This window comes from Chlamydotis macqueenii, chromosome 8, assembly GCF_036417535.1.
Source record: "Chlamydotis macqueenii isolate bChlMac1 chromosome 8, bChlMac1.mat, whole genome shotgun sequence".
Taxonomy (NCBI): Eukaryota; Metazoa; Chordata; class Aves; order Otidiformes; family Otididae; genus Chlamydotis; species Chlamydotis macqueenii.
In genome coordinates this window covers 1,466,238-1,480,260 of record NC_141563.1, presented here as the reverse complement: position 1 = coordinate 1,480,260, position 14,023 = coordinate 1,466,238, and the positions used below count along the sequence as shown (strand labels likewise).

The 14,023-nt window shown below is 51.2% G+C and overlaps 2 protein-coding genes across 2 annotated transcripts; both read right to left on the bottom strand.

Annotated features, from left to right (window-relative positions):
• Positions 1-1,472: 1,472 nt before the first annotated feature.
• Positions 1,473-2,057, bottom strand: LOC147599794 (olfactory receptor 14J1-like). The gene has a single exon (XM_086753582.1). It carries the CDS (start codon positions 2,055-2,057, stop codon positions 1,473-1,475), a length of 585 nt encoding a protein of 194 aa, XP_086609708.1.
• Positions 2,058-12,465: 10,408 nt separating this feature from the next.
• Positions 12,466-13,461, bottom strand: LOC147599793 (olfactory receptor 14A16-like). Its single transcript, XM_086753579.1, has one exon. It carries the CDS (start codon positions 13,459-13,461, stop codon positions 12,466-12,468), a length of 996 nt encoding a protein of 331 aa, XP_086609705.1.
• Positions 13,462-14,023: the final 562 nt, after the last annotated feature.

Sequence of the window (14,023 nt, the reverse complement as noted above, 5' to 3'; positions counted from 1 at the left end):
CCTGTGTTGTATGAACCTTAGTGACCACTCGGGATCAATTCACGCGAGTATTGATCAACTGAAGGCTTTGACCCAGCAATTGAAGTTACATTCAGAAGACGACTTCTTGGGCTTTCTTCCATGGTTTGGGAACCTTGGGCTATGGCTTAAAAGACTTGTTATTTTGTGCTTATCAGGGATATTTGTCTTTTTTTCTGATTTGTATCTGTACTCCATGTTTTTTAACTTGTGTGCAACGAATGATGGAACGCAGTATTAACAAGGTTATGCTTTTGCATGTCAATGTAGCGCTTGCTTTGGCTCTCTTAAACAAAAAGGGGGAAATGTAGTGGACGGGAATATGAGCAAGTGCATCGATGTAAGCGAATGTAGCGAAGTGAGTAATACGGATGGGAATATGGGTGAATGTATCGAAGCGAACAGGACCTGAGCACAATGGACAATGCAAGAGTATGTGCTGAGAAGCAACGGTGTGATGGACAAAGTAAGAAGTACGTGATGAATAACAATGATACAACGTCAATCAGGAGTGTGAAGCTAATTGGGCAATTGGTGGGGTGGTAGAGATCGTGCAAATAGTTGCCCTGTAGGAATAGAAATCGTAGACAAAGAGCATCCGGGTAAAAAGTATAAAACACTACTTGTAATAATAAACGCGCCCTCAGTGCCACACTTTGACTCGCTTGCTGTCTTGCTTATTACTTCGTCGCCATGTGCCATACTCACCCACAGCCCCAGCCCCACTGAAGGGCACAGCAGCTCCTGGGGGGCAGAGAGGGGTCTCAGCCGTCCCCACAGCTCCAGGGCTGGTGCGTGCAATAGTGGCACAAGGTAAAGGCCACCCAATCTCAGGCCCTTATGCATTCTTATTGTAGATGCTCCTCAACTCCTCCTTCTCTGCCCCCACCAGCCCCACCCCCCAGGACAACACGAGAGCCCTGTGCCTCCTCAGGCAGCTCCCACATCTCTCCGGTCTCCCTCCCTCTGCCTGCTGGGTCCTCACTGACTCCCATGGTGCTGCAGAGTCCTTGTTTGTGGATACCTGGATTCATGCTTTACTTCTGGGGAACTTCACCTTTGAGCGTTTCACCTTCGTTCACGTCCAGCCCAGGGCACATGGTGAGTCCCCATGGTACCGTGACCTTAATCCCAAGCACAGGGAGAACACACAAGGAGAAAAGAAGCTCTAAAAGACCAATTCTTTAGACATTTTCTTGGCAATAGCTTTGTAAGAATAGCTCAGCCTTCAGGCACTGCACCTGGGAGATCTCCTTTTATTGAACAGCTGCTATTGGGCTGGCCGCATCTGACTCAGAGCTGATCAAGAGTCAGACACAACAGGATCAAATCTCAAGAGAAGCAATATAAACCCAGAAAGAAAGAGGGAACAGTGTGATTATTACAAGAGAAAAAAGAGTCCTGGCCTACAATAAACCCTGAGAAATGTGCAGCGAAGGGGCGGCAGGTTATTGTCACTGAAACAGTGCCAGCTGGGCCAATTTCCACAGGGCATCCTGGAGCTCCTGGTTCCTCATGCTGTAGATGAGGGGGTTCACTGTTGGAGGTACCACTGAGTACAGAACTGCTATCACCATGTCCAGGGATGGGGAGGAGATGGAGGGAGGCTTCAGGTAGGCAAATGTACCAGTGCTGACAAACAGGGAGACCACGGCCAGGTGAGGGAGGCACGTGGAAAAGGCTTTGTGCCGTCCCTGCTCAGAGGGGATCCTCAGCACAGCCCTGAAGATCTGCACATAGGACACAACAATGAACACAAAACAAACAGAAACTCCAAAGAGACTAACCACAACAACCCCAGCTTCCCTGAGGTAGGCATCTGAGCAGGAGAGCTTGAGGATCTGTGGGATTTCACAGAAGAACTGGTCCACAGCATTGCCCTGGCAGAGTGGTAGTGAAAAGGTGTTGAGTGTGTGCAGGAGAGAATTGAGAAAAGAAATGCCCCAGGCAGCTGCTGCCATGTGGATACAAGCTCTGCTGCCCAGGAGGGTCCAGTAGTGCAGGGGTTTGCAGATGGCAAGGTAGCGGTCATAGGCCATGACGGTGAGAATAGAATGCTCCCCTACTATCAACATTGAAAATAAAAACACCTGTGTAGCACACCCTACATGGGAAATGGTCCTGGTGTCCCACAAGGAATTGGCCATGGATTTGGGGACAGTGGTGGAGATGCAGCCCAGATCAAGTAGAGATAGGTTGAGGAGGAAGAAGTACATGGGGGTGTGCAGGCGGTGGTCGCAGGCTATGGCAGTGATGATGAGGCCGTTGGCCAGGAGGGCAGCCAGGTAGATGCCCAGGAAGAGCCAGAAGTGCAAGAGCTGCAGCTCCCGTGTGTCTGCGAAGGCCAGGAGGAGGAACTCGTTCACAGCGCTGGTGTTGGACATTTGTCCCTTTGGGCATGGAGCACTGTACAAAATGGAAAAGGCAGTGACAAGTTAGGGGAGATTTCTCCAGGGAAAATCAACGTAATTTCTGACCATCCCCCCGGCCAACTAGGAGATCTTCCTTCAGCTCCATGGCTGCAGCTCTGGCTTGCACTAGCAGAGCATGCCATGAGGAGCAGTGTCCCTGCCCAATGGCTTTTGAGGAGTCAGTTCTGCTTTGCAGTAGTTGGTTCATGGAAAAGGTGAGACAGGGGCCACTGCTGGTGCTCAGCCTTGTTCAGATGAAACTACTCCTAATGTCGAAGGGCTTGTCAGCATCTGTCCTCCCACTGCTAAGGTATCGAAAAGGCAGAAGGCGTTTTGTCAGGTTTGGAGTTTTTTACAGCTCCTCTGCACGTCCCATGCAGAGTGTTCTTGGATGTCAGACACCCTCAGCATTTCTGCTGCCCTCAGGGAGAACAGAGCCAGTCCTGTGAGGCAAGAGGATTGCCTGTGGCTTAGTGCAGTTAGGGGAGCTGGTCTGGGCCTCCGACCTGTTCCCAGGTGCCCCGTTCTAGCACCGTTCAGAGCCAAAGAGTGATCAAACTCTTGTGTTACGCAGAGAAGCAAGCAGACACTGCTGAGGGCAGAGGGATCCACCGCAGACCACTCAAGGTCTCACCCTCTCTCAAGGTCTCAGCACTCCATTTCTAGCCAACGACTCAGGTGGCTTCTTTTACCAACAAACCTGCATTTTCTCAGTTTTAGAGCTCTGCGCTTTTCCCTGGAGCTTTCTGATAAGAGAAAGCTGCTATGGGACAGGTCTTCATCACAGAGGGCAGCTCACAGCTTGGAAGGACACCCTGAGGGGATAGCCAAGTTGTCTGATGATGGCCTCTGACTAAGGGAGAACCAGATTATTCTCCAGTCCCAAAGGCTGCCTTGCCCACAGCCTGACGGATTAGAGGAAGGCTGGGACACTTGTTCCCATGGGCGCACCTGCACGAGAGGGCACACAAGATCCGTGTGTGACTCTGGGAGCTGGGGATGGAAGCTGAACCTCCCATCCCCAGAGGGTGTGAGAGCACGAATAAGACAAACACACAGTCAAGTGGAAAACAAGAAAACATATATTAAGGATCTGGCTCAGAGAGCCAAGAGGAGATACACTCAGGACAGCGTCCCCTTCCCACAGCTGTGCGTGCACCCTCCCCGACATCACCATCACCGGGCAGCTGCTCTCAGCCCCTGTGCTCTGCAGAGGGACATGGACACGTGGCGGGAGAGCTGCACCACGGCTCTGCTCGAGCTCCGGCCTCACAGGAGTGGGTTCATGTCTGGGACCCCCCAGCCCTGGGGACAGAGGGTCTGGTGGTTGTGAAAGGAGGCCAGGTGATGTTTACTCAGAGGAAGGGGTCTGCATTGGAAGGGATCATATACAGAGTTTTCTGGATTCTCCCTACCACAGTTCTAATTTAAGTTTCCTCTAATTCTCTGATAATATCCCTCTCACCTGGAGATTCGCATCCTGAGAGATGTTTCAGCCTCCCATGACATTCTGCAGTCAGCGCTCACAAAATCCATCACACTCACCTTGGCCCTACAGAATCCTGCCTGTTTTCAGGTCACTGACTGGCAGCATCTGCATGTTTGCAGTTAGAAAAAATCAGAAGTCAGACTAAGCCTGATGGTTCCAGCAGAGGTGATGCTGGTGCTGTCCACAGGCAGAGGAGAGGCTAGAAGTGCATTAGGAAACTCCTGGAAGACGTGCTGATCAGTCAGTTGGAGTTCAGGGGTCTGAGTGCCTTGTCAACATTTATGACACTGTTATTATTAATCCCCTCCAATTCCCAAAGAGTAGGCAATGGAAAACACAGACTCTGGAAAGTTCCTTATCTTTATAGCAATCCTTCTCTTTGTCTTCTGCTTAAAACCTCCTATTGCAAACAATCTTAGAGTGAGCTGCAGCTGTGAGCAGCCCTGACCCACACAGCACCCACTCAACAGCAGAAGGACCCTGCCATCCTGTGGGTCACTCCTTCCCCCACAGCTTCTCCCCACAGCAGCGCTGGGAGCTCCCCGGGCAGGCTGAGTGCTGAGCCTGGCAGGCGGCAGAGTCCCTGCCCCAGCACACAGCCCCTGGGCTGCAGGGACCCTGCTCTGAAGGACAGCCCTGGGCACCCCTGCCTGCACACCCGCCTGCACAGCCCTGCAGCCGTTCTTGAGCAAAAACAACTGTCATGGTCTGTACTTCTGACAGGGCAGCAGACAAGCCCTGCTCTGGAGCCCGTCCTCCTTCTCTACACTATGGAAACTGTGAGAGTCCTTCAGAAAGATCCTACCGGCTGTGTGTAAAAGACTGTGTCAAAATTTTGTCTCAACATTGTTGAAACAGTGGGCCACCACCCGAGCAATGGCTTCCCGTTATCTTGCAAGGCAACTCCTGTTGTCTTGCAAACCTGAATGCAGAGCTGGTTCCGAGAAATCTAGCCCTAGCCTCCGGCATGCGCCCAGAGATGCATATCGCCCGGTAATGGATCACCCGGTAATGGGCATGCATATCGCCCCCAGGTGAGGGTCTCGGCTAGGAAAACCAGCTCTCGAAATACAATGAAAACAACCAACATAAAAAGGGACATTTCTGGACTGAGACAGGGAGATTTCTTAGAGACACTTCTTCTACACTTAGAGACTTCTACACTTCACTACTCTTCACTTCATTCATTCAACGGAATACATATTCGCCGGAATACACATCCGCGGAACCGACATCGAGACGACCAACACCGGACGGATCGTTCCCCCATCGAGTGAACTGAACTGTCGGGGCGCTGCAGCTCCGTGGTGGTAGCTATTAACACCAAAACTCTTTTCCCTCTTTCCTTCCTTTCTCTCCTTTCTCTGCCATTTACAAACTTCTTCTCGGGTTAATAAAGCTACCTGGCACTTGACTCCATTTTGAGCCTTAATTCTGTTCCCAAGAATATGAACAAAACCACGCTCCGGTGTGTGAGAGGTTGGTCCAGCCGCCCCTAGCCCCCCAGACTCGTCTGAGGTCGGCTAGAACGCAAGGGGGCCTTCCTCTCGTCCAAAATCGGAACGTGACACTGTGGGATGCACGAGCTTTAAGAGTTCACTCCAGGAACCTCAGCTTCACTGCCCTGCAGGCAGAGACTTACCTTGTCCAGGGCTGTGAAGATTCCTCCCCCAGTGAGCTCTCAGCACCCTCCCAGCCCAGGCTGCCTTTCCCCTCTCTCTGCACCAGCCCTCTCCCCTCACTGCCTGCAGGCAGAGCCCTCAGCCCTGCTGCGCTTGGCAGAGGAGCTGCTCCTGGGCAGAGCTGTCTCTCTGCAGCGCTGCCCGCTTGCCATCAGCTCCCTCCATGCCAGGAGCCCAGCCCAGCTCAGCAGCAGAGGCCCAGCCCAAGGCGGCACTTTCTCTGTCCCCTCGGGGCTCCCTCCAGCTGTCCCTGGGGCTGCAGGGGAACCTGCTGCCAAACAGCCTGCAGCCACCACGGGCGTTTTGTTCCTCAGCTGGGGAGGGACACTTCTTTCCTCCAGTGTCCTTGCTCCCACTGGAGAACGTTTTAGGCCCAAGCATCACCGTGTCATTGTCCCATCTTTAGACAGGACACCCAGACAGGGACAGGGAATGATCTCATTCACCGTTGCTGAGGGAAGGCATTCAGCCCCAGGCCCTGGCTGCAGTCCTCAGCTGCCCCCCATGCCCAGCACAAACCCACGGGCAGTGGGATTCCTCCTGACTCCCTTCAGGCGCGCACACCACAGACACCTGCAGGTGACCCTCTGGGCGCAGCTCCCGTGCTGCTTACTGGAGATGGAGGGCAGGGCTGAGCTGTGCAAACGCAAAGGCCTGGCGACATCTGAAGTTCCAGAGGTGGTCCAAGGCACGTGGAGCTAGCTGAAGCTTTAGCGGAGCACTGCTGAGGGCAGCATCTGGGGAAATGGAGTGACATCTGGGGGTCTGGACAGGCTGGATGGATGGGCTGATGTGAATTGCTTGAGGTTCAACAAGGCCAAGTGCCAGGTCCTTCACTTGGGTCACAACAGCCCCATGGTGCACTACATGCTTGGGGAAGAGTGGCTGGAAGGCTTCCTGCTGGAAAGGGTCGTGGGGGTACTGGTAGACAGCCAGCTGAACATGAGCCAGCAGTGTGCCCAGGTGGCCAAGAAGGCCAACAGCATCCTGGCTTGTATCAGGAAGAGTGCGGCCAGCAGGACTAGGGCAGTGATTGTCCCCCTGTGCTCAGCACTGGCGAGGCTGCACCTTGAATACTGCGTGGAAGTTTGGGCCCCTCAGTATCAGATTGTGCCTGACCAATTGGAGACCAATTGCACATGGAGAGCAAGGAGGTGGTTGGTGACAGCCAACATGGCTTCACCAAGGGCAGATCGTGCCTAACCAACTTGGTGGCCTTCTATAATGGGGTGACTGCATCGCTGGACAAGGGACGAGTAACGGATATCATGTGCCGGGACTTGCGCAAAGCTTTTGACAGTGTCCCGCATGACATCCTTCTCTCTAAACTGGAAAGACATGGGTTTGATGGACGGACCATTCGGTGGATAAGGAATTGGCTGGATGGCCGCACTCAGAGAGTGGTGGTTAACGACTCAATGTCCATGTAGAGACCAGTCACGAGTGGCGTCCCTCAGGGGTCCGTGTTGGGCCCAGCCCTGTTCAACATCTTTGTCGGTGACATGGACAGTGGAGTAGAGTGCACCCTCAGCAAGTTCACCGATGACACCAAACTGTGTGGTGCCATAGACGCTGGAAGGGAGGGATGCCATCCAGAGGGACCTTGACAGGCTGGAGAGGTGGGCCCGTGCCAACCTCAAGAAGTTCAACCAGGCAAAGTGCAAGGTCCTGCACACGGGTTGGGGCAATCCCAGGCACAAATCCAGGCTGGGCGGGGAATGGATTGAGAGCAGCCCTGAGGAGAAGGACTTGGGAGTGCTGGTGGACGAGAAGCTCAACATGATCCGGCAATGTGCCCTTGCGGCCCAGAAGGCCAACCGCATCCTGGGCTGCATCAAGAGGAGCGTGGCCAGCAGGTCGAGGGAGGGGATTGTGCCCCTCTACTCTGCCCTGGTGAGACCCCACCTGGAGTACTGCGTCCAGTTCTGGAGCCCCCAACATAAGAAGGATATCGACCAGTTGGAGAAGGTCCGGAGGAGGGCCACGAAGATGATAGAAGGGCTGGAGCACCTCTCCTGTGAGGCCAGGCTGAGAGAGTTGGGGCTGTTCAGCCTGGAGAAGAGGAGGCTCCGGGGAGACCTGAGAGCGGTCTTCCAGTACCTCAAGGGGGCCTACAAGAAAGATGGGGAGAGGCTGTTCAGTAGGGTCTGTTGCAATAGGACAAGGGGTAATGATTTCAAAATAGAGGGAGTGTGGGAACAGAGAGTGCAGCACAGCTGTCTGATATTGAAGAATTTGAGCTATGTCCTTGAACACCACTTGCTCAATAACAAAAACCAGCAATTAGAACAAGATAAGTAAATACCAAAGGCAAAAATAGTAAAGACAACTAAAAATCTATAACCAATCCAAATGAAGTTTAAGGCGTGTGAACAGTATATTGCTACCAATTGAATTAGAGGATTAAGCGTGTGCATTCCGCGTGTAACTGAGAAAAGATATAAAAGACTTAGGCTGACGAACAATAAAGGTCTCCAGTACACCGTCCACGGAGTCCGTGTCCTTATTGCAACAAGGGAGGTAGATTTAGATTGGATAGTAGGAAAAAAATTTTTTACAATGAGGGTTGTAGAACACTGGAACAGGTTGCCCAGAGAGGTGGTGGAAACCCCCATCCCTGGAAAAGTTCAAGGCCAGGCTGGATGAGGCTCTGAGCAACCTGATCTGGTTGGAGATGTCCCTGCTCCTTGCAGGGGGGTTGGACTAGATGACCTTTGAAGGTCCCTTCCAACTATATCCATTCTATGATTCTATGATTCTAATTTGGTGGCCTTCTATGACAGGGTGGCAGCATCAGTGGACAAGGGACGAGCAACAGATATCATCTGCCTGGACTTGTGCAAGGTATTTGACACTGTCCCGCACAACATCCTTCTCTCTAAGCTGGAGAGCAATGGATTTGACAGATGGACCACTCGGTGGATAAGGAATTGGCTGGATGGCCGCAGTCAGTGGTGGTCAACGGCTCAACGTCCAGCAGATGCCCGGCGACGAGTGGCGTTCCTCAGGGTTTGGTATTGTGCCCGGCCTTTTCAACATCTTTGTTGGCAACATGGACAGTGGGACAGAGTGCACCTTCAGCAAGTTCGTTGACGACACCGAGCTGTGTGGTGCTGTCGACACACTGGATGGGAGGGATGCCATCCAGAGGGACCTGGACAGGCTGGAGAGGTGGGCCGGTGTAAACCTCATGGAGTTTGCAGATTAGATTCAGATTAGGTATTAGGAATTTTTTTTTCACACTGAGGGTGGTAGAACACTGGCACAGGTTGCCCAGAGAGGGGGTGGATGCCCCATCCCTGGAAACAGTCCAAACCAGGTTGGCTGGGGCTCTGAGCAACCTGATCTGGTGGAAGATGTCCCTGCTCCTTGCAGGGGGGTTGGAATGGGTGGGCTTTAAAAGTCCCTTCCCACCCTAACTATTCTGTCACACTGAGGAGTTGCTGGAGTGCATCCAAAGAATGGCAACGGGTCTGGTGAAGGGTCTAGAGCACAGGTCTGCTAAGAAGCATCTGAAAGAACTCGGATTGTTTAGTGTGGAGTAGATGAGGCTGAGGGGAGACCTCATCACTCTTTACAACTACATGAAAGGAGGTCGTAGGGGGGGCAAGTGCTGGTTTCTTCTCCCAAGTAACCAGTGATGGGATGAGAAGAAATGGCCTCAAGTTGTGGCAGGGGAGGATTAGATTGGATATTGTGAGGGATTTGTGAGACACAAGGAAGTGCGCAGAGAGAACAAGGTGTCTGTAGCAGCCAAGGTGTTAAAGGTAGGGAAAAGACCTGAAATAATGGGGTCGTGCTGAAGTGAAATAGGTTGAAACTCATTTTGAGACAGAAGAAGGAGGAGGATTGGCAATTCAGTGCTGGGATATGGAGAGAAAGAGGGGATTCAGGAAAGTCTTTGGCAGAAATGACGTTGGTGTAACAAGTGTGCAGAAACTCTTCACTTTAAGAACTTCAATAATGTTGAACTTTATTTCATAGGCCATGGACACGGGTCAGCAAGATGATGACAGTTTCTCTCCTGCAGTGTAAATCCAGATCTATGCAGCTATTTCCAAAATGCATTTCCTAGAAACGCTTTGAGTGGAGAAACTGTGTCCCAAGGACGTGTTTATACTCATACAGTTCCCATCTGCATTTCACATCTAAAGGGAGCTGTGAGCAGTGAAGGGTGGAGAAGCTGGGCAGACCTCACTGTTATTGCTTTGCTCTCCAGCAGTGTCCACCAGTGGTATCCACAGTGGGGACCCACCAGTCAGAAGCTTGGAAGAGCAGCAGAGCTCAGTACAGCTGGTCTGCAAGGACAGCGTCCTCCCAGCTCAGCAGAGAGATATTCAGTTGGAACTCAAAATGGAATCCAGGGGCATCATAATGAGTGACACAGTGAGCATCGATGCCTATCAGCTTGGAACATCCATCACACGATTAACACATGAATAGCAGGTGGCTTTTCCAGGACTCATTTCTCAAGGGACAGAGAAAGCTGTGGGTACAAGCAGTCTCACGCACACCTTTCCCATCACATGCAATTTGATTACAAGCCAACCACTTGATCCCGTAAATACGACAGCCAAAGGGAGCCTTCCCTGAGCTCTCCCTGCTCAGCGCCATGGCTGCATGGCGCTGATCTCCCCTTGAGCTGGGACACCTCTCCCGTTTGCTCCTCCAGGCTGAGAGATCTCTTACAAACAGCCAATCTTTGGTAGGTGACCGACATCGCACATGACCTGGTATCACAGTGCACCAGGATTTTGTATTGGTAACGGTGATTCTGTGCTGGTGACTCTGAATCATTGTTACATCCTCTGTGCAGTCACAGGTTGAACCTTCCCATCAGCCTTTGTCAAGTCGCACTGTTACACATCGCATTTCAATAAAACCACTTTTGCTGATGCTGTTGACTGTGGTTCTGTAAGTGATCTGAATGGCCCATCCATGACAACTACACTCAGGCTTCATAGAATCATAGAATCATAGAATCACATGGTTGGATGGGACCTATAAGATCATCTAGTCCAACCGTCTTCCCACTACCATTGCTGTCACAGCTACTAAACCGTATCTTGTAGCTCCTCATCAAGCCACCTCTTGAACACTGCCAGGGACGCCGACTCCACCACCTCCCTGGGCAGGCCATTCCAATGCCTGACCACTCTTTGGGAGAAAAAGTTTTTCCTCACGTCCAATCTAAACCTCCTCTGGTACAACTTGTGTCCGTTTCCTCGGGTCCTGCTTGTTGCCTGGGAGAAGAGGCCAAACCCCTGCTCATCACAACCTGCCTTCAGGAAGCTATAGAGTGCAATGAGATCTCCCCTGAGCCTCCTCTTCTCCAGACTAAACAATCCCAACTCTCTCAGATGCTCTCATACTTCTTGTGCTCCAGACAGATGGAGCCCAAAGTTATGGACTGGATAAACTCAACATACCTTTTGGAGGTATGGGCCATGGACTAAGGGAGTTACATCTGTGTGTATGCATACAAGTAGATCAAAGGAAGAAAAAGTTGATGATTAATCGGAAAGTGTAGGATCTGGTCATGATGTAGATGGTATGGAATAAGGGGTGGATAATGTCCTGGTTCTGGCTAGGATAGAGTCAATATTCACCTGAGCTGGGTGGAGAACTGAAGCTGGTAGCCCCTATGGCTGGGATAGTTAACTAATTAGCTAACAGCTGGGGTTAATTTACCCAAATTAGCCAAAGGGCTATTCCATCCCATCTGACATCATGCTCTGTGTATCAGTGAGGAGGGTGCTGATGGGAGCCTCCTGCTACTTGGAAGTAACTGGCTGTGGAAGTTTGTTATAAGGCATTATACTGTATTTGTATTCCATCACTGTTTTGTTTTCTTCTGTCATTACTGTTAAATTTACTTTTTGTTCAATCTCAACCCATGTGGTTTTTTTCCTGGTTTTCTTTTGTTTAGCAGTTCTCCCCCTGTTCTCTCAGAGGGTGGGGGGGAGTGAGAGACTGCGTAGTCTGGTCCCGATTGGGGCTGAACTACGACACGTGTTAACTGCCATCTGCAATAATGCACTATTATTTCACTCAAACATCTCCAAAAGCTGAATTTGTCACTTATGTAACTGTGACTGCTAAATTAGTGCAGTATTTCTTAACTTTCACCTGATCCCTCAAACTTAATTTGGTAATGATTTTCTTCAATTTTATCACTCATTTAGTAAGGTGGAGTCTGTTCTTAGTCCTTTGGTGGATCATTTTGCCTCATAATACATTGGTAGCACTGAGATTGCATGGCCAACGTAATTACAGAAAGAATATTATATTGTGCCATCTTACAGCGTTACAGTCCAGTGAAAGACGTTCTGATGCGCAAATGATCCAATGTTACATTAAGAGGAGATGGCGGTGGCCATCTGCAGTCACACGCATTTCCATAGGTTTAGGATACGCATGTGTCACACATTGCAAAGAGTCTGGTGTCACTGTCCTTCTACCAGTTGTCACGACAGGGGTTTTACATTTGCATGAGTGATGACTGACTGCAGTAGTTCTGGCATTGACAGAAAATGCTGCTATTGTAAGGTACGCAAAGTATGGCTTCCAGCAGAGACCAACACGGCGTGGTAGAGATAATGTTAAGCCCTGGAAGAAGGAGAGGTAAAGGGGAGGTTACCTTGTTCTCTGTCTCATACTCCTGCTGTTTTTAGATATAAATTAATAGTTTTCCCCAAGCAGAGTCTGTATTGCCCTTAACAGTGACTTTAAGGATTTTCCCCCTGTCCTTATCTCAAACCTTGAGCCTTTTTCCTGACGTTATCTCACCCTGTTCTCTCGGAGGGTGGGGCAGTGAGAGAGAGACTGTGTAGTCTGGTCCTGATCGGGGCTAAACAGATGCATATTAATAAAAGCTAGTCCTGGGATTTCCTGAGTGACTCTGGGACTCCTGTGAGGATGATGAACACTTTATTTGGAAGAGTGTGTGTTCAAATTGTTTCCACAGGGCACCCTTGAGCTCCTGGTTCCTCATGCTGTAGATGAGGGGGTTCACTGCTGGAGGTACCACTGAATACAAAACAGTCACCACCAGCTCAAGAGATGGGGAGGAGATGGAGGGAGGCTTCAGGTAAGAAATCATGCCAGTGCTGATAAACAGAGAGACCACGGCCAGGTGAGGGAGGCACGTGGAAAAGGCTTTGTGTCGTCCCTGCTCAGAGGGGATCGTAAGCACAGACCTGAAGATCTGCGCATAAGACACAACAATGAACACAAAACACAGAAATGCAAAAGAGGAACCGACCACAAGAAGCCCAACTTCCCTGAGGTAGGAATGTGAGCAGGAGAGCTTGAGGATCTGGGGGATTTCACAGAAGAACTGGTCCACAGCATTGCCCTGGCAGAGTGGCAGTGAAAATGTATTGGCCACGTACAGGACAGCACTGAGAAACCCACTGGCCCAGGCAGCTGCTGCCATGTGGACACAAGCTCTCCTGCCCAGGAGGGTCCCGTAGTGCAGGGGTTTGCAGATGGCAACATAGCGGTCGTAGGCCATGACGGTGAGAAGATAAAACTCTGCTGTGATCAAGAAGAGAAAGAGAAACAACTGTGCAGCACATCCTGTGTAAGAAATGGTCCTGGTGTCCCAGAGGGAATTGGCCATGGCTTTGGGGAGAATGGTGGAGATGGATCCCAGGTCAAGAACAGAGAGGTTGAGGAGGAAGAAGTACATGGGGGTGTGGAGGCGGTGGTCGCAGGCTATGGCAGTGACGATGAGGCCGTTGGCCAGGAGGGCAGCCAGGTAGATGGCCAGGAAGAGCCAGAAGTGCAAGAGCTGCAGCTCCCGTGTGTCTGCGAAGGCCAGGAGGAGGAACTGGGTGATGGAGCTGCAATTGGACATTTGGTCCTTCTGGGCAGAGGGGCACTGTCCAAGGAGCAAAAAACAGTGAAAAGTTAGGACAGACTTTTCTGAGGAAGCCAGTTACATTCCAGCAGATTTCAATCCCTTGCCCAGTTCAAAAGGCTGTCCTGTCTTGGTTTGTGCTGGTTGAGTGTGCTGTGAGGAGCCAGAGCCCTGCCCGTGTGCTGCTGAGGAGTCAGCTTTGCTCTGCTGCAGTGGGTGCACAGGAGCTGATCTGTGACTGCTCTGATGTTCACAGGAGATGTGAACAGAGAGTAGAGTCAGCAGACCCACAGTGTCCGTCAGTCTTGTTCCCAGCTGCCCTGCACTTCCACAGGCAGAGCCTGAAAGAGGACTTCACACACAAATTAATCTTAAACAAACCCGGAAACCTGATGAGAGCTGGGGACTCCAGTTTCACAGGGCAGACCTGCAAAGTCCTCTCTTTCCCAGCCCAGAGGTGGAGTTGTGATGCAGAGAGCAGGAACAAAGGACTCTGCGAGGAGAGCGCTGACACCCAAGGAAAGGCTCAGCACTCCCTAGGAGCCTGCAGGAGAGCTGT

What these genes read in the sequence shown, in the direction of transcription:
- LOC147599793 (XM_086753579.1), bottom strand. Translation starts at nt 13,461, where the DNA reads ATGTCCAATTGCAGCTCCATCACCCAGTTCCTCCTCCTGGCCTTCGCA.
- LOC147599794 (XM_086753582.1), bottom strand. Translation starts at nt 2,057, where the DNA reads ATGGCCTATGACCGCTACCTTGCCATCTGCAAACCCCTGCACTACTGG.